The sequence below is a fragment of the Pistacia vera genome, unplaced genomic scaffold, assembly GCF_008641045.1.
Source record: "Pistacia vera cultivar Batoury unplaced genomic scaffold, PisVer_v2 Contig99, whole genome shotgun sequence".
In the NCBI taxonomy this organism is placed as follows: Eukaryota; Viridiplantae; Streptophyta; class Magnoliopsida; order Sapindales; family Anacardiaceae; genus Pistacia; species Pistacia vera.
Window position 1 is genome coordinate 64,497 of NW_022196878.1, and position 19,698 is coordinate 84,194.

The 19,698-nt window shown below is 35.7% G+C and overlaps 1 protein-coding gene across 1 annotated transcript; it reads right to left on the reverse strand.

Moving 5' to 3' along the window:
* Positions 1-232: 232 nt before the first annotated feature.
* Positions 233-4,542, reverse strand: LOC116121483. The gene is made up of 2 exons (XM_031407437.1): positions 622-4,542; positions 233-477 (listed from the first exon to the last, which is right to left on the reverse strand). Exons 1-2 carry the CDS (start codon positions 4,540-4,542, stop codon positions 337-339), a joined length of 4,062 nt encoding a protein of 1,353 aa, XP_031263297.1. The 3' UTR covers positions 233-336.
* Positions 4,543-19,698: the final 15,156 nt, after the last annotated feature.

Consider the following 19,698-nt stretch of genomic DNA (forward strand, 5'->3'; position numbering starts at 1 on the left):
TCGAACCGGCTTGTCCGGTTCGGTTTTCTAATCATTGCTTTCTAACCGTTATATTTTAAAATTGATAAAATTATTAACCACCCCAAAATTTCGAGGTGGATGTTGAGTTTGAACTTTTAGTAATTTCTTTCCAATTTCTCCCTAAAAGTTAAGGACATTACTCAGAAACCATGTATTGTCCTTACCTTATGTGAAAAATCCAATTTTTTTCACACTTATTTGAAAACTTTGCTTGGAAAAAGGAAAAAGAAAGGTCCTATACCATCCTTGCTTAGAATTACTTAATAATATTCTTACAAAATTTGTATAAAAACGATACAAACTATTGCATTACATTTAAGTTGTTAGTGCAGATAGTTGCCGACTCAATTGTCTACTTGGTGCTCTATGTTTTAGAGTGCTTGACCTCACAATTGGTGCACCATCTCTCTGTTTACTCTTCTGCCGGAGTTCTTGCCGCTGTTCTTCACTCGATTCCTTAAAAATATGAAACAAATGTCAAGCAATTTTCTAGTCTATCTTTAAAGTGATGTGGAAGAAAACAAAACTTAAAGAAAAGGAATTAAACATAAAACCTTGAAACTATGGTACATAGAAAAGGCAATTAAACAATAAACTCACCCATGAAGGAATAAATTTCCAATCGTTTTCGATGACCATTGTCTTATTGCCAATGCTTCCTTTAACTTCAGTTACAAACTTCTCCTGCATATTCGTTAACGTCAATTTCTCCAAGGTAGTCAAGCCCTCCAATCCTGTAGGCTTCCGCAGGTTTTGGCAATATCTGATCTCTAATTCTTTTAGCACAGGCATTGCTCCTTCAATTTCCCACTCTTTCAGATTCAGTAGCATCCATAACTTTAAAACCTCGAGTTTAGAAAATCTACCTTCAGGGCCACAACTCATTTTTTTCCCCAAGTAAGAATTAGCGTAAAGCCTGAGGATTATGAGGTTTTCCAACTGTCCTAGCGCTGGCATGGGATCTTCTGATAGCTTTGACACTGACAATGTAAGGACTCTGAGTTTGGAGAGGTGTACTACTTCGGAAATCTTAAATCCTTTTGGTAGCTCTCCCATCAAATACAAGTCTGTTAGCATCTTGTTGGATATCCATTTGAGTTTGGAAGGTTCACCATTGTCATCTACCGATCTCAACCGCAGAGAGTGAAGACCGGTTAGTCTAGAAAGCCAGATAGTTATTTCCTCAATTGATTCGTTGTGGCATGTTAGGCCCACTTTTTCAAGACTTGCCAACTTCTTCAACCATTCTAAATTAGGGCTGTTCTTGCCTAAAAGTAGGCCCGACAAAGTCCGAAGGTTACTCAAAGAACTACTGGAGATTTGTTTGGACCTCTCAAAATCAATCCCGTTCATATAGAGATGCAGAAGCTTCTTAGCATTGCAGATGGAATTAGGCAATTCAGATATATTAGTGTGTTTTACATCTAAAGTGTCTAGACAAGGAATATCACCTACTGACTTTGGAATTTCGTCCAGAAATGTCCATCTCAGACCTACGTACTTCAGAAGTGGCAGCCTTCTTAGTGTTTCAGGTGGCAGCACTGGCTTGTATACACGTTCCAGATCAAGCAGTGTGAGCAACCCAAAGCCTCTCTTAGTGATTGTCTTTTTCAGCAAATTGCCTACTCCATCTGCAGCTTTATCTCCCTTTCCCTTGTTGAAAGATATATATGAACGTAATTGTCGAATGTCTTCATCTGAAGGAGGTTTGTTCTGAATGTCTACTTGTTCTGCAAGCCTACGGATGCTAACCTTTGCTGCTGTTTTCGATTCTGGAACTGAGTTGGGATGGACGTGAAAAAATCCCATGCACTTGGCATTTGGACACAGCAAATCATAGAGAAGACCTTCCACACTGCATGTTTTAGGCCTTCCATCTGACTTTGCTATCTTGATCATGTTTCTTTGCTCTAGTTGTTGAAGATACTCCTCCACTAGATCTTCAGGTTCTTTATTGTCATTTGTCGAGACTTTAACCAAGCCTTCTGCAATCCACAATCTAGCCAACCTTCTTATGCGGATTGAATCTGATCGTGGGAAAAGACATAAATATTGGAGACATGCCCTTAAAGGGGAGTTTAAATCACAATAGCCCAAATAAAAGATATCGGAAGCGCTCAAGTTATCAGAGGAAACTGATTCATTTGAAGAAATGTATTGATCTTCTCCTTGTTTGCTGTAAGAGGCTGCATTTACAGTCCCTCCTTTTTCTTCCTTACCTACCCCTTCTTCTTCAATTTCTCCTTGTTGAACATGTTCCATTTCTAATTCTTCAATCTTTTCTAGATGAGTATGCTTATCAACCCCTGTTTCATCCTCAACCACTTTTTCTTCAATCTCTCCTCGCTGAGAATGCTCACTGACCCTTTTTCCTTCTTCAACCACCTTTGCTTCTACAATCTCGTCTGGTTGAGAATGCTTACCAGTACTTCGTTCTTTCTTTTCTCGCTTTGTATGCTCAGTAACCCTTTCTTCCTTTTTACCTTGCATTGCATTCTCACTAGTCCCTCCTTCTTTTTTCTTTTGTTGGGTAGACTCAATAACTTTTAACCATGCATCTTTGCTACGATCCTTAGTGGACAATAAACCAGCCAGCATGCATATTGCAAGCGGTAGACCCTTACATTTTTGCAAGATCTTTTCCTTGAGCTCCACCAAATCTGAATTATCAGATATTTTTGGTTTCAGTTTCTCCGAAAACAGCTCCCAACTCTCTTCATTATTTAGCGGACGTAGATTGTGAAGATAATATATCGATGAATCAATATTTTGAGCTATCTTAGGATCACGGATAGTTAGGACCACCCTGCTACCACTTACGTAGCTAATTGGGAAGACCCTTTTGAGTTTGTCCCAAGTATCAGGTGTTTGGACATCATCCAAGACTACCAGGTACCTCTTTCCAACAAAGAAATAACGAAGCTTCTTCCGCAGTTCCTCAAGGGACAATTTCTCCTCGTCCTTAACCTCTGTAACCTGCTTCAATATCTGAAGTAGGAGATTTCTCTCTTCAAAAACTTTAGAAACAGAAATCCAAACACGGTTCTCGAATTTCTGCTTTATATGTAACTGGTTGTAAACTGTATTTACCAGAGTTGTCTTACCAGAGCCTGCCACACCCACCACTAGGATCATAAAATGCAACTGGTACCGCCTACAAATTAATTTATGCAACTTCTTTATTTCATCTTTCAGGCCAACAATATCAGTTTCCTCATCCAACGAAGCGCAGACATCTTTACTTAATGCTGACGGTGACACCAACTCTGTTCCAAAGATTGTACCCAAGAACCTTGTATTAGGAATACTCGGTGCTGCAGCGGCTCCATGAAAACTGACAATCGTCCGACCACCACCTGAATTCGGTAGAACATAACTCAGAGACTCCCAGACCTCAGGTGTTCGGAGATCGTAGAAAACTAATAGGTACTTCTTATTGCTTAAGAAACGGCAGAGCTTTCTTTGCAGCACTCTTGGAGGCAAATCATTTTCCTGCTTCATTCCCGTAAGTTGTTCCATGACACATTTTATAGCTTCGTACACATCAGAAACATAAGTCCAGGCACAGCATTCAAAATGCTCCTTGATATTGCAGTAAGTCCTCCATAGCAGAGTCGTATTATGAGAACCTCCAGGACGACCTGCCACTGACAAGAGCAAAAATGGCAAGTCGTCACGAAAGATTAATTCGGCTAACTTCTTTGCTGTATCTTCCAAATCAGAAGTATCATCTTCATCTGAAGAACTTGATTCCGAAGCATCCGCACCAACGTCAGCCCCGACGTTGCCATCAACACAGTGCTTTTCTTCCGATGGTTGAACTTGGATATCTTCCACTGAGTTAGTTGACAGAAGCCTTAACTTTACATGATCGTGTTCGGTCTGCGCTGTATCAACCAAACCATAAGTATCATCTTCATATGAAAATTTGGATCCCGAAGTACCCTCTCCGAAGTTTGATTTCGAAGAACCTTCACCGAAGTTCGATTTCGAAGTACCTTCACCGAAGTTCTTGTTCTCCAATTGCAGGACTGGCATATCCTCCACATTGGTTGGTGATTTTTGTGGATGAACTTCCACATCATCATCAGCTTTCATATCTTCCAATGATAAGTTACTAGAGGGAGCCGCTGGCTCGACATGAACGGATTTATTTTCTATGAAACTTTTTAAATGGCCAACAAAATTTCTCATCTTAAGGCTTACCCGAGATTGGCTATGCTCTGATCTCAAAGGGAATAAAGGGAAAGACTTTTGTTTCTGCAATGTCGTACTTGCGAGGAAGGCATCTATGGTGTCCTCTGCATCATAAACAGCTCTCAGAAGCTCAATCTTCCTGTCATAAATTGTCAGATGACTTCCTTGGTCGTCCTCTAAAGCTTTCAAGGTTGTCAGAGACTGGTGGAGCATCACGATGGACTCATTGACTTGTCTTAGCAAGATTGGATCTCCGATCTTTGTGCTAGCTAGAAGGTTTTGTAGCTTCTCTTTCACAAGCAAAATGGTTATCTCGGCTGCCATGGATTTTGAATCTCCTTGGTTTCCTTGGTCTCCTTAGTGCTTTTTACTTTTCTTCTTCCAAATTTGGTTTACAGATTTAAGATTGAGAAATTGTGGGCAAAGGGGTGAAAAGGTGAAAACAAAAGAATTGAATACAATTAGGAAGAATGAATGGTGTTGTATTAAAAAAGTAGTTATAATAATTTATAGAGTAAAGGACATATTCCACCCAAGGTTTGACGAAATCCCAGGTAAGTACCACAGGTTCCATTTATTCCAGATTCCCACCCTTAAAGTAACAGTGTTATGAACTTTTAGGGTTTAGAGCATGCAATTACCATAATGCCCCTAACCCTAAATTAATAAATTATGTTTTAACCCCTAATTTATTAGAATTATAAAACTTACCATTTTATTTTCAAATTATATCAAAAACACAATCGGTCACTACACACCCTCATCGGAAACAACCCGATCTGGGCTGTTTCTGACGACGTCTAACACCCTGGTCACTCCATCACCTTCCCCGTAGTCCGGTGTCCAAAAACCCTCTGGTTCCCGACTCATTTGCCCCTCCAATCACCGACACCGTTAGGCTTAGTGTTTCGGTGTTCTTCACCGGATTCCGGTCGATTCTGGCAGTGAAAATCCAATTGGACACCACCAATGAAACCATCGTATCTAGATCTATAAAATCCCTATGTCCCCAGCAGCTGTTTCGTCGTCATTCGCCGGCCAAGAGTTCGTGTTCTTCGACCGTTTTTCGATGAAGTGGTGGACAACAAACGATGAGCTGTCGTGGCTGGAAAGGTTAGGGGTTTTGTAGGGGAGGATTCGAGGAGTCAAATGGTGGTACAAGGGTGATTTTGGGTGGAAAAATCGCCGGAAAAAAAGCGAAAAACGTTTACCGGCGGTGGTCTGCTAATGTACGCCGAAGGACTGTTACAGGCGGTGGTCTGCTAACGTGCGCCGCCCATGTAAAATGACCAATTTACCCCTTTACTGTTACATCAAATTTTTTTCCGTCACTTTAAGGGTGGGAATCTGGAATAAATGGAACCTGTGGTACTCACTTGGGATTTCAGCAAACCTTGGGTGGCAATATGTTGTTTACTCTAATTTATATAAAAAAGGGTTTTTACAAAAAATTAATTACCCTCCCTACAATTTTGAAAAGTGGTTGTTTTCAACAATTATAATATTTTTAATTAACAATTATAATAGTTTCATAAAATACTTGTTCTCATTTAAAAGTTTGCGACTATATTTAATTGATTATCATAAAATACTTGCTCTCAATTGAAACGGATGCGATGCTTGAAACTATCATAACTAATAATCATGTAGATCACCATTTACCCCCTATAATATTCATTGATTTTAAGTCCCCATTAAAATGACTACGTAAACCCCCTGAAACGTTGGACTTGTGGAAAACCCCTATACTTTTAAATACTTAAAACCCTTTCGATAATCTAAATCCTTACAGTTAACCCCCTGGCGGCCCACTAAACAAAGAAAGCCCAGCAACACAATTAACCCACTAATTTAATTGACACAATTTGGGACTCATTAGCAATAGATCGGCCCATTTAACCAATTTAACTCATCAAGCCCATTAATTCAATTAAACTCATTAACACCATTTAACCAATTACTCATTTAATAATTTAATTAACTCAAACAAAAAAATTGGGACTCATTATCTATGGGTCAACCACTTAGACAATTAAATCTACCAACTTAATTTAGCCTTAACAGCCCATCTTTGCTTATAAACCATCCATACTTCAATTTCATCTCACCAACAACATTAACAACATATAGGCTTTAAACCTATACTCACTCCATTCAATCCCTTAAATAAAACCCAATAAAACTTCAAGCCCAAATACTATATTCATCAATCATTCAATACCCTTCAATTAAACTTCCAGCACTTAACCTCAAAATAAAATAAACCAATTTTTCTAAATGCTAAGTTAAGTCACATTGACATCCCTTCGACCTTTTGTACAAACTTTCCCAGCATTCAATTCCCACTCACAATCACAATTAGTTAAGTCAGCAGCTTATGAATGTGCCCAATTAATACACTAATGACTCCAAAATATCCAGCCAACAATAAAACATCAAAACGGCAAACATATACAAGTAAGCTTCCAGTTCACATTTTCATACCATAATTTCTCCAAAAATCCCAGCCAACCTCTAACATTTTTCAGCCAAGTAAATACTCACTCTTTACTAGGAGTGTTTAAAAGAACCGATTGAAATCGAAACCAGCAGATACCTGAGGTTTGGCTCCAATTCCTACCTGGAATCGACCGTTAAAGGGTAAGATCTGGTTCCAAAAATCTGGAATTGACATTGTGCGGTTTTGATTCCAGTTCCTGCAGTCAGGAACCAAAACCAGAACTAGAAACCAAGACTGATATAAAATAACATTAAAGAGTGGGGGAGAGGGAGGTTATTGTAATTTTGCTACATATATAAAAACTTCAATAAGATTTTAGGGAAAACAAATTTTCCATCGTTTATTGATAGCATAATATCACATAAACATTATATGTACTTTAAATTCTTTTGAAGTTGAATTTGTGATTTTTAAACGAATTATTGTAATTTTTAATGTGCAATTCTTAGTTTCCATAAAGTTGAATTGGAACGCTTGCAGATTTTATAATGTATTTGTAATTTTATTTTTTGTTAAGAGGGGGGGGGGGGGGTATGTATTTGTGAGTTTTTACGGGTTTTTTTTGTTATTTTATAAACTTTTGGGGGGTGCATAATTTTTTAGGGTACTTGGAACCGAAACTGGAAACAGAACGGTTGTTACAGGTACCGGTTCTAGGTACCTAGGAATCGAAACCGTCGGTTTCGATTCCAATTCCAAATTTTAGGAACTGTCGATTCCAATTCTGATTTCAGTTTATTCAAAAAATGCAGGGTACCTGGAATCAATCACCCCTACTCTTTACACACATACTCTTTACACAATAATCGGCCAGCAAACTCATGCCCATTATTGCCTACATTTTTCAGCCAACAACACCTCACAAGGCTTAACAAAACATTCAAATTTCATTCAGCATTTAGCGTAACCCATTTTTATGCTTCTAATCAAGTCCACTTATTAACTAAACCACAACCTTCCAATTTAATCTACACCATTTAGTTCAAACTAAATCAAACACTCCCAATTATAAACAAGTAAACTAGCCCAATAGACCAATCAAATTAACCAATCCATAACATCAATCAAACTCATTACACAATACCCTTAATATCTTTATTCACCAACACCACATTCATTAAAAAAGAAATCATTTAAACGTATTAAGAACACAATTCACGCCACTCGATTTCCAAAAACATATTAATAACACAAATCACCAACATACCTTAACGCCACGAACACTTGCATGTCTATAAATAACTTAAAATGCTCATAAATCAAACACATCATATTATTAAAAGAAGGCCGTATGCATCAACATCCGAATTCGTCCAAATAGAATATGAAGTCTTTGAAAAACATGCAATTTATACAATACTATTCCACTCACCTCCCATTTTGCTAAATTTTCCTAAGGATCTTCCTCTTCTCCTCCTATTGAGCCAACATAGACAAATTAGACTTAGAAATCCTAAAATTGAAGAAATGACAAAGTGAATTAAACATAAATCCACATGCATGTCTTACCCATGGTGAGAAATTGAACTATTTCTCCTTTAAAAGCTCTTGGCCGACATCTTCCTCCCCTTTCCTCTTTTTCTTCTTTTTTACTCTCCTTTTTTTTTCTCGAGATGAGGGGGGATCTCAAGCCCGGCCCGCAGGCATGAGTTGACCCCCCGGTCTTGCCCCGACCTGACCTGGCCAACAAGTAAAAGTATTCTTATATAAGAAATAATAATATCTCATAGAATAAGCTTTTAACATAATATTATACATGAGACTACACAAATAACTGTGTTATTAATGTTGTTCATTCCTTTTTGTATTGATTGTGCTAGTAATTTAAATTTTCAATCAAATCTCATTACTAAATACTTCTCTCCAATCTTTAGTTTAAATCTAAAACTTTGGGTATACAATTTGCACGCCTTTAACTTTATGCACTGGATTGGTATTGTATTTTTAAAAATAAGAAAAACTAGGTTAATATTGTAATGTTATAGACGGAGATAATGACTCTTAAGAATGACTTTGATTGCAGGTTGTTTTCCCGAATTTGGAAATCTTGGTATTGTATGGTATTAATACTGTAGAGATATGGGACAACCAACTTCCGGTACTTATGTCTTAAGGATACCAAAATTTAACACGCTTGATTGTGGGAACTGTGAAAGGCTGAAGTATGTTTTTCCATCTTCTATGATCAAAAGTTTTGAGCAGCTCCAATACCTTAAGATATACAATTGTGAAGTTTTAATGGCCGTTATTGAGAAAGGAGAAGCAGAAACAACTACTGTGTCCGTCTTTCCACGAATAACCATCCTGAAGCTAGAGAAATAACCAGAACTTGAAACTTTTTTTTCTCTGAACAACATACAAGTGAATGGCCAATATTAAAGGAGTTGGAAATTTGTGACTGTAACAAAGTATAGATATTCCCGTCAAAAAATCTGAGCTCCCCTGAAATTAGTGAAGATGGCCAACTCGGTACGTCGAAGCCACCAGCCCTTCTCTTGGCTGAAAGGGTACGAGTCTTGTTTTCTTCTTCTTATTTATTTATTTTTTTCTCATTATTATATTCAATATTTCTGAAAACTGAAAAAGGCTACAAATAAAAAATAATGGCTTTGTTTTAATGCATCTGAAAAGAGTACTTGTACTATCCCCCGAAGAAACCTTTAGGAAAGAACTTGACTTTAAGTTAAGTGCCGCGTAGTCAGCTAGGGAAGATGGAGCTAAAGTAGCCCGGAGAGCTGAAGCTTTGGGAGTCGAAATGACCATAGAGGTGGTAGTAGGAAGAGAGGCCGGGATTGGGGGCAGGGGAATAACATAACATAATAAATCCAGTTTAGGAAGATCACAGCGGGAAGATCATATCTTGATGGAATTAGATTCAATAAGAAGAATAGCTAGAAGGGAGGAATGAGGGAAAAGCCTTATCTACGAATGCTATGAGCCACTTCTTCGATCAAAAGAAAAAAAATATTTTTAATACATAGATTAGGACAGTTTCTCTCTCTTCATTTTTTTTTTTTAAATTAGAAAAATAAAACTAATGATCTGTTTGGTTTGGACATATTTCTTTATGGAATAATCCGGTTGGTTTCTATATAGTAATACTTTATATAGAAATAATCTCCGTATAGTTAAAAACGTAACCAGAAATGAAATGTAAATGATCAAAGTTGGAAGAATAAAACAATTTTAAATTAAAATAAGCACAAATCGAAGAAAAAAAGGGCTTGTTAACTTAATAGATAGGAGAAAACTACATTTGTGTAGATAAAAAATTAAAAATTTAAAAAAAATTTAAAACTTATGTTGTTGAATTAGTTATGGGCAATGGAGGAAGAACTTGTGAAGTAGAAAAAAAGAGGGCCAATTGACCCTCCTTGACAACGCCTCCCTCCGTCCCTGCATGTAGTCATTAAAGTACTAGATATGGAAATATGAGATTAGTCCAATATAATTTTAAGAATCATCAAAATGTTTACTATAAACTTTTATTTTTCCCCATTTATCCCCCTTTCCTATTCTCAAACTGTAATACAAATTAAATTGAATCTCTCTAAAGTTGATGTGTTGGGATGCATTCCTAAACCTTTCGTAGATTTAATAATTAACTGAAGGTCATCCTTCTGAAAACAATTTATCCGGTTAAGGGAGAATTACATTTTCCCACCCAAGGTTTGACAAAATGATCTTTCCCACCATTAAGTTTTAAAATGATGCTTTCCCACCCACCGTCATGTCCGGTTAAGAAAATCAGTTACTATTTGACTAAAAGATAAAAATATTCTTTATTATTTAACTTAATAATTTTATTATTATTTTATGTCATATCAACGGAATCAATTACCAATATACCCTTCTTTATAAATAAAATTCCTGATATGCCTTTTTTATCCCTCCAAATTTTTAAAAAAATAATGTTTTAAATCATAGTTAGATATTTAAAATTTAAAACCTTTAAAATTACCAATTTGTCCCTATAGTTCTGCAACCCTATTTATATTTAAATTTTATCAATTTAACCCCAAATGAAACTCAGTATTAGCATTACCAATTTGCTTAAATAAGACTCCAAATTGTGAAATTATATATAAAGAAATTTTGTCAATTCAAACCCAATAGAAATAGGGAATTAAATACAAAGAAATCAGCTTTTCCAGTTTCTCATTCATTTCTTAAAATCCAAAAATTTTTGCTTTAACCCTCCCGCTTTCTAGCTCCTTGAAGCTTGCTTTTTCTTTGCTTTCTGGATCTTCAAAACTTTCTTCACAATCTTTTGCACTTCCACCAAAAACGCTCAAATTTGATGTTTTATTTTCAGCCGAAGTTACCATCTTCAGTACCTTTGCAACTGCCTTAGGAGGGTATTCTCCATTTAACTTAGCATCAACGTATATTGCTTCACCTTATCTTCACTGAGTTTTAGAGTTGCCTAAAACAATCCAGAATTGCATAAAAATCAGCTTGAATGAAGCTTACACATATATGAATTTGCTAGCTATTAGTATAGAGTATAACAAAATAGAAAAACTATGAATGTTCCAAAACGAGTTAGTGGTAGAAAAGAACAAAGATGAAGTTCATGCCCATGTCACAAGGCTCTACTGACCACACGATAGTGATAGAAGAGATGAAATCATTGTCAGGGCAGTATTGAAGATGCTGCAAATGGCATAATAATTAGTGAAGGAAGAATGACGGTAACTTTTTTATTTTGAAAATTGAATATCATCTTCTTTTCATCTCTCGAATTTGTTTGACACTAGGCTTCCACAACCATCAATTACAAAACTCTATACTTAAACCAATTATGATATGCAAAGACTACTAGAATTCTCAAATATAAATTATCACCCCTCGGCTAAAAACACCTTACATGATTTATAAAGCCAATTTAACAGAATGATCTTTATTGGTATGGTAGTTAAGAGTTGAAAACATAGAAATAATATGACACCACTTACCATGAATAATGTGATGAAGAGATCCTTTAGAAGTATGCTAATAGACAAGGGCACGTAGTGGGTCATCAATGCAATAACCAAGAAGCTCAACAACATTTTCTTGTTTAAGTCTTGATACCATGGAAACCTGTAAAATCATATGCGTGAACTATTAAATTCGGCAAAATATTAATTTCAACACAATAGAACTGAAGTAATGCACAATAATAAGCCAAACCTATGCTAGAAATTCCAGGTCTGGTTGCTTACTAGAATCTGATTTCTTGATGGCTGCAGCTGCCCACTTCTCCGAACACCAAAATACACTCTTCCATATGGGCCCTCACCAATTAATGAGTCAGTTGTCTGAGATATCTACTCCACTCTCACCAATTGCAATGCCACACATAAATTTAAACTCAATATCAACAAGAATACAGTATGAAAAGGCGTAAACCCATATATTGGTGCTACAGTTGCATATCTGTTCCAACTCAAGAAAATCTACAACCTATTGCTAGGCACAAATTAAACATCAATTTTTGCCATCAGAATTAACACAGTTTCTTGGACAGTTCTGTAGCCACCTAATATATACTATCAAAGTAGAATTGATTATACAAAAAGCATAGTCACAATTTGGAAATATCAATTCTGGACTTTGGTGTTGATTACAATTAATAACATAACAAATTTTAAAGTTGCAAAGCATATCCGTGATAGACCAGTGGAATATCCAAAGTTTTTATCTCAATTTTACAGCTCCAAGTTCTTGAGAGTCTGTAACCCTCCAAATATATTGTTAACAAAATCATAATTTTCTAGCGATAAATATGCCTATGAGCAATAATCAAACAAATTATCAAAAAGGATTAAAATTTCATTCAAAATTTCATTCATATTTTCATTTCCAAAGTAGTAGAATTCAACTAAAATAAGCTATGTGATTATATCATCCTAAATCAAAGTTTCATCTTAGCTCAAGTACTAACAAACCACAAAAATACGCAATGTTAAAAAATCCCAAATTCAATCCCTTCACCATAATTTTCCTACGAACCAAACAGCAAAAGAAACACTTACGCAAGAATCTATTTGTCGTTAAGCAAAGTTAATGCCTCAGTCAGTGTAGGAGTCGGATTCTTAGCTTCAAGTTGTGTAATACGCTCAACAACTTTCGCTCTCGTTTCGCTAGTCGTGTTAACCCACGATGGTCCCATAGAACGAATCTACTAACGCCTTCTTCAAGTTATCAATCTCTGTCACTTCTTTGGGCTTCTCCTTCTTTATCAAGACCATGGTGCCAACTTCTTCCTCCTTATCGGGACCCCACTCGTCATCACCCACAGGCCATAGCCCCAGTCGCTAGTCGCCAACCCCAACTGTTTAAGCTTCAGTCATAGAGATCAGTGAGACAAGGAAAATGTTTTTTCGTTCTTCCTTTTTTCTCTAAAGTCAACTTTAGTGAACACCTGGCAACCATTTAGGTGAAGCTACACTAATGAGATTTCAATTATTAATTTTGATTTTTGCGGCTTCTGTAACTCGTCCATTCTGTCCTTCTTCATAATAGATTTTTCCAACAGAACATAAGGGTGGATGGGAAAGTGTCGTTTTGAACTTGAGGGGTGGGAAAGTGTCGTTTGGCCAAACCTTGGGTGGGAAAATGTCGTTCTCCCTTCGGCCGTACAAACTGATTTGACTACTTTATATGTTTAACACATCATCTATTTTAATTTGTTTCAATTACCTTTAATATTAAATTATCCCAATCCCATCCTAACACATCATAACATATCAATCTGTACGAGTTAGTTTATACAAGAAATTTGTGTCCATAGTATTATTTTTTAAAATTATCTTGAAACTAAACTAGGAAAAGTATTTAACTTCCAATTTAGCATGAGCAGAATTAAGGGTAATATATAAAATAAAAAATCCTTTGCCATGTGGCTTGTCTTTGATGAGTCTTTTGACTAATCAATTCAACATTTTTTTTCCTATTTCTTGTTAAAAATATAAAGTTTCTGTTTTTGAGTAAAATTGTTTAGGGAATATGAAAATCCTACTTGAATTAATCTGATTGATATGTAGATTCCCAATTTGGAGGAATTGAAATTTGGTGGAAACAGCAGCATGAGCACATGGCCAGACCAGTTTCCAGAAAATATCTTTCCCAAACTTAAGGTTCTCAAGGCCTTGAGTGATGAATTGGCAAGATTTCCCATGGAAATCCTTCAGAGATTTAACAGTCTGAAGGATCTCAAACTAAGTGGGACTTCATACCAAGAAATGTTATCTTGTGGAAAGGAAGAGGAAAGTACTGGGGAACTGGCAAATATTAGAAGTTTAAAGCTGAGCAATCTTTCTGAAATGAAGTATATGTGGAAACAAGACTCCAAACTTGATTCGGTTCTTCAAGATCTTGAAGTTCTGGAAGTAGAATGGTGTGAAAATTTGATCAACTAATTGTGTATAAATGCCACAAGATGGAGATTTTCACTAAGAGACTCAGAGACACCAAAGTTGGAAAAAGTTCTAAACTATATGTCGACTGAAGAGTTCTGGGAAGGAGATCTCAATACAACCATACAACATTTATACAACAACAAAGTGGTATGTAGTTATTTGCTCAAGCATTCGCTCTTCTCTAGCTTTGTTTTAATCACCTTTACATTTTAGTTCATATAATTTTATTAGTAGAAACTTCATAGTGGTTGTAGATAGAATACTAGTCCATCCTCATTGCCTTCTCTTTGATTACCACTTTAATTTAACAATTATAGATCATCTAATTCAATCTGAGGATCATTGAACTTCTAAGTGTACGAAAGCTACAATATTGAATTGAAATTTGATAGTAGGATGAGGAAACCTTAATATATTACACTCTAAAAAGTCATGAACAAAGACATTTTTACTTTGTTCAATATTTAGTTTAAAGAAATATCTCTCTGCAGTATCCGTTTCACTTTCAATGTGTTGTGCTCTGTGATTACAGAATGTTCAGAGTTTTGAGAAAGATTATTGTCAACCTTCGGTGCTTCTTTCAGAATAACTCCGTGTAGTTTGTGAGGCATTGCAGCTCATGTTCCTTCTGTTCAAGCCAGACGATGAGAGGTTTTAGTTTGAGTATTCTCGGCATTAGATTTTGTGTTCTCACAACAAAGTATAATTGCCATTTTCTGTATTAATAGGTATAGCTTTTGATTGATTCAGGTGGACACAAGAAGGATTTTACAGAGCTTAATCTATAATTGTTAGTTCTTCGTTATTTATAATTCTACGAAAATCACTGGCTGAATCTAACTAGTAACCACTGTGGCTAAATTTAAAGGACCTTTTGATGTCTTTGCAGCCATTCCTGTGCAAGAAGAATCTATTCCTCGCCCTGAAGACTGAAGAACCCCACTGAGAGGTCTCCGAGAGATTGACAATGCTCACAATTTTAGATTTCTTCAACAACTCTGCTACTACATTTGGTTGGTTAACTTCCGCTCTAGATGTTGAATAAACTTGTTCTTTCCATGTCCAATTTCCTATGGACTACAAGAACATAGCTGTGAACTTGTAATTCCGAAGTTTGATGTTTGTTTTTAGCTCAGGCGCTTTGCACCAAAAATTGCATACTATGCTCTGAATGTCGTCATTCAGATAAGCATTGAACTATTATTTCAAAGTATTTTATTTGAAGGAGATGTTTTTATTGTTTTGACTACAAATGCAGACCTAAGAATCAAATGCGTGCATGATACAAAGTTGATGAATATAAAAAATACTTGAAATAGTTAGAATGGTGTTCAGGAGTTATTTGGAGTCATAAAGAAGCACTAAAATCATTAAATGTAATTGAAATTTCTGAAGTCTGTTTTTGTTCTGTTACTGCCCAAAATGAAGGTCTACATCACTAATAAAATATTTTGAGTCTCATTTAAGAAAAAAGAAAAAAAAATTTTGGTGAAATTGAAAGCACCAATTTTGAGTACAAAGTTTAACAACATCTTGCATTTGTCTGGAAAATTCATAACTTCAAGTTAAGCCCTTGATGTAGCATTTGTAGATACAAAAAATCTACGGTTACGAAAATAGGGTCTGATCTCGTGAGGTTGAGGCCACTGACAATCTGTTGAACTTGTACATACAAAGAGACAAGCAAGAAGCTTACGGAAAACACCGGGTGATGTTTGTTGTAGGCACTCCGACACCCAAGTCAATAAGGTTAAAAGAGGTGATTTAATAAGAATTAAGGGAAAGAAGGATTACTAAGAATTTTATCGGATACCAAGACTACGATGAAGGCGCCACGTTAGAACATAGGAGCAAGTAGATGGTTTTGAGTAATAGAGATTGAATTTTGGATTTTGAGAGTGATTTGGACTGGTGGGTTTGGGCCCATATAAATTGATGATGAGGCCTAACCGGAATAAGGCCTTAGTGAGTGGGTCCAATCTATGAATAGACTGATTGGTGAAATAGGCTAACCCATTATGCATATCTTATCGTAGGCCCAGCTAGGATTGGGCCATGGGTTTGGGCCACATAGAAAGTGTTTTGTATTGGGTTTACTAAGGCCTAGGCCATTTTTTGGCCCCAACAGCATTTCAGATGCAGAGGATTTTCGAAGGTTTAAGGTGATATATCTATTATATTTTCAAGATGTAACAATACGAAAACGTTTGATACATCTAATTTATCATCTTAAATAGTACTTAAGATTTCAAAATGACCATTTTCGAAGAATTTATTGGCTCTAAATGCCTTTACATTATGCTTACTTGAAAGTAGGTCAACTCTGGCATTATCTTTTAATTCAATTAGATTAGTTAAACTGAAAGCAGAACAAAAGCAGAGCTGTAGATTACAAAAGCAGAGTACGGAGACAAGAACAAAACAGAGGCAGGCTCTGCAAATGCATTTTATTGTAAAAAGTTTCTTGCATTTCATTCACAGAATCAACAAAAAATATAAATGAAAAAGAAAATTGTTTCGTTTTTAGACTTCATTCATGGCCACTTTTTTGAAGTACTAATTAGTATGCTTTCTGTGTGATGTAACACAAAAGAATTAACTTAACTTCTTTTGTAACAGTCTAGCTTATGGCCAAGATATTGTCTACCTTGCACACAGTCCATCACCGTTTTGTCTTTGGGCTTTGCAACCCAAAACGTGTCTTCACAGTTTAGGAACTCACATAGGATGTTGCATCCTAGGCTACTCATGACCATCCACACATTTCTGGTTGGACCTTGCTTTGATACCATTTGTAACAACCTGACCCACTGTCAAGATATTGTGCATTTATGCATGTCTAGTTGGACTTTACTCTGATACCATCTATAAAAACCCGACCCACTGTCAAGATATTATGTATTTATGTGTGTCATTACTTTCTCATACAACTTTACCGTCGGAAAACAAGTCAAATTCACAACCTTTTGAACCAGAGCTGGTCCGGTTTCATTGCAATAATTGGCCTTTCCTATCAAATAAAGTTAAGATGGTGAGGAATAACCACACCACATCCACACTGTGAGAAAAAAAAAAAAAAAACCAGAGAGAGAAACTGAGAGAGACAGAGAGAGAGAGAGAGGCTTGCTCGTGCATTACACAAGGGATTAAAATTTTGTTACTTTCAAGTAAATTAGTTTAAGCTGGTGACCCACTGAAAAGTTATGGCTGGGGAAAATTTGAGAAGAAGCTTGATTCGGATCGCCACCACGCTTGTTGGGAGAGAAAAATGGGGCACAAATCAAATCAAATGTCAAAATCAGTGCAATAGTTAGCTTGCTAAACTAATTAATCTTTGATTCAGAGGTGTTTATCAGTGAACTTGAGGGGTTCCATAATCGGCTGTCACTATTGTGGATGACACTTTGCAGAACAATTAAACTCATAATTAGAATTTATAATGAGACTATATTATTTAATTTGTTTCCATGATTTTTTCTCCTTCTTAATGCTTTCCTTGGTTTCCGATGAACTGGACTGGTTTTGGGAGCAATCGCGCGCATTGAATCTTATATTCTGGTTTTCAAGCTGAGAAGAGAGATCCTGTTCAACTTTCCAATAACTTGGTTAGCCTAAGGTGAAGGAAGATGATCCCAATCAACAAGCCACAAAGAATGATATGAATCTGCGAAACAGAAAGTAAGTTAAAGACAGATGATATTCATCATATCTCGTAAACTCTTTGACCAAATTTCAATAGCTAATATACAGTACTTTTGCCTCGAATGCTTTCTCACTTGTAGAAGAAAATAGCTAATTAACTAAAACAAGATATGAATTTTACGTATTGGAACAAATATAGTAGAAAGAAATGTGAATACATATTAGAGCATATCAGTTCCCCATGAATATGGTAAGTCCATGTTAGAATTTAGACTGTAACTTAATCGATAAGTCTGAAATAAAGGTCAACCCGGTCCTCTGCCATGATATTATGTATTTATGTGCATCTCTCTTGATTCGAACCTAGGAGGTACCGATCGGGCTGGTGCTCATGATTCGTTTCTAAGGATGAAGTCTTAGGGTCGATTCACGCGCATAAATACACAATATCCTGACAATGAGCCTTGTTGTTACATCCTTGGCTTTAAGAAATTTTATAATTATCAATTTGACATAATTTCGTACAAAAAGAGGGGTCTCCTGTCATTTAAGCAAGAATTGAGTTAGTAAAATTTTTAGTTAAGAAAGTCAATATTTAAAGAACACTATCCGTTTTAATATTCTTAATTAGTTAGGAGAAAATTAGAATAATTTCCATTCATTGAAATAAAATTAAAACGAAATCAACTTCAATATATTTATAAGTGGTACTATTGTTCATGAGTAATCCTTAAGTTTTGGAAGTTCAAAAGATAAAAATAATAATAATAATAATTGATGTAACAAGCTATCAGTAACTAAATGAAATGAATTAAAGAGTACCTCTCCTAATTTATGCATCTCCTTAGCCAAAACCTCAGTATTTATAAAGTCTTGCTGGAGTGGTACTGTTGGTTGGAGTTTAGAGAGCATGGCCCAATTAGTGTAATCTGTCAAGGGTAATTCATGGAAGATGGAGTTGTGTTACATTGCCTTTGAGAAATTAAATTACACTAATTAACTAGTTCTTATTTTGATAATTAAGGATGTTTATAAGAAGATTGCGGTATTTGATAATCATATCCAGGAAGTATATTAATTATCCAACAGAAAAAGGCTATACATAAGCATAGAACAGGTTGACGATTTCAGTATTTAGAATGAATGAAAACAGCTACTGAGGAAAGGAATAAATGGAAAAGAAGTAAAAGTTTAAGTGTTCCTCTCCTACTTTATTGCTGTTAATTTCTTTTCACTTTTTCTTTCTTCAATCCAGAACTGTTCCCCAGGTCCCAACAATTTTTTTATTTGTTAAGATCTGAAACTTTTATTGTCGTGGGAGAGATAAGCCAATGCATATTTAATGGAGGACCATCTGGTTTGTTTAGAAAAATATAAAGCCAGACAAAAAGAAATTATTATTGTAAACTTTGATTGTCAAGGAAGAAATGAATTTCATACTCTGCTATTGCATTTCATTACATATAAGTTATAATAAGAACTTTCTCTTGAGAACATTTCCAACAAAATTTCATCCTGGGGAAGTTTTAGCTTTTTCAAGAATAAAATTAATGATTGAATTGTTTCAATGAATTGGCTTTACAAATAGCTTAAACCCGAGGGAATACTCTTCGTTCCAAACCGCCAATGGATCCTACTCAACATTCCATTGATTTAGTTAAACGTAAGGGAGACGAAATTACTGAGGTGAAGAAAGATGAGTCCAGTGAATAAACCGCTGAATCGCATGGACTGAACTAAAAGATCGTTTACTTTTTTAGTCTTTCTTTGTATTTACTTCGGCTTTGTAACAATAATTCAGCCTAGCACTCTCTTTGCTTGCTAGGATTTGCATTAAAAAACAGATGACATTGTTTATAGAGGTTTATTAAAAAGATATGCATATTATTTTTTAAATATTCCCATTTTTCCTCTTACATATAGTGTGCTTTG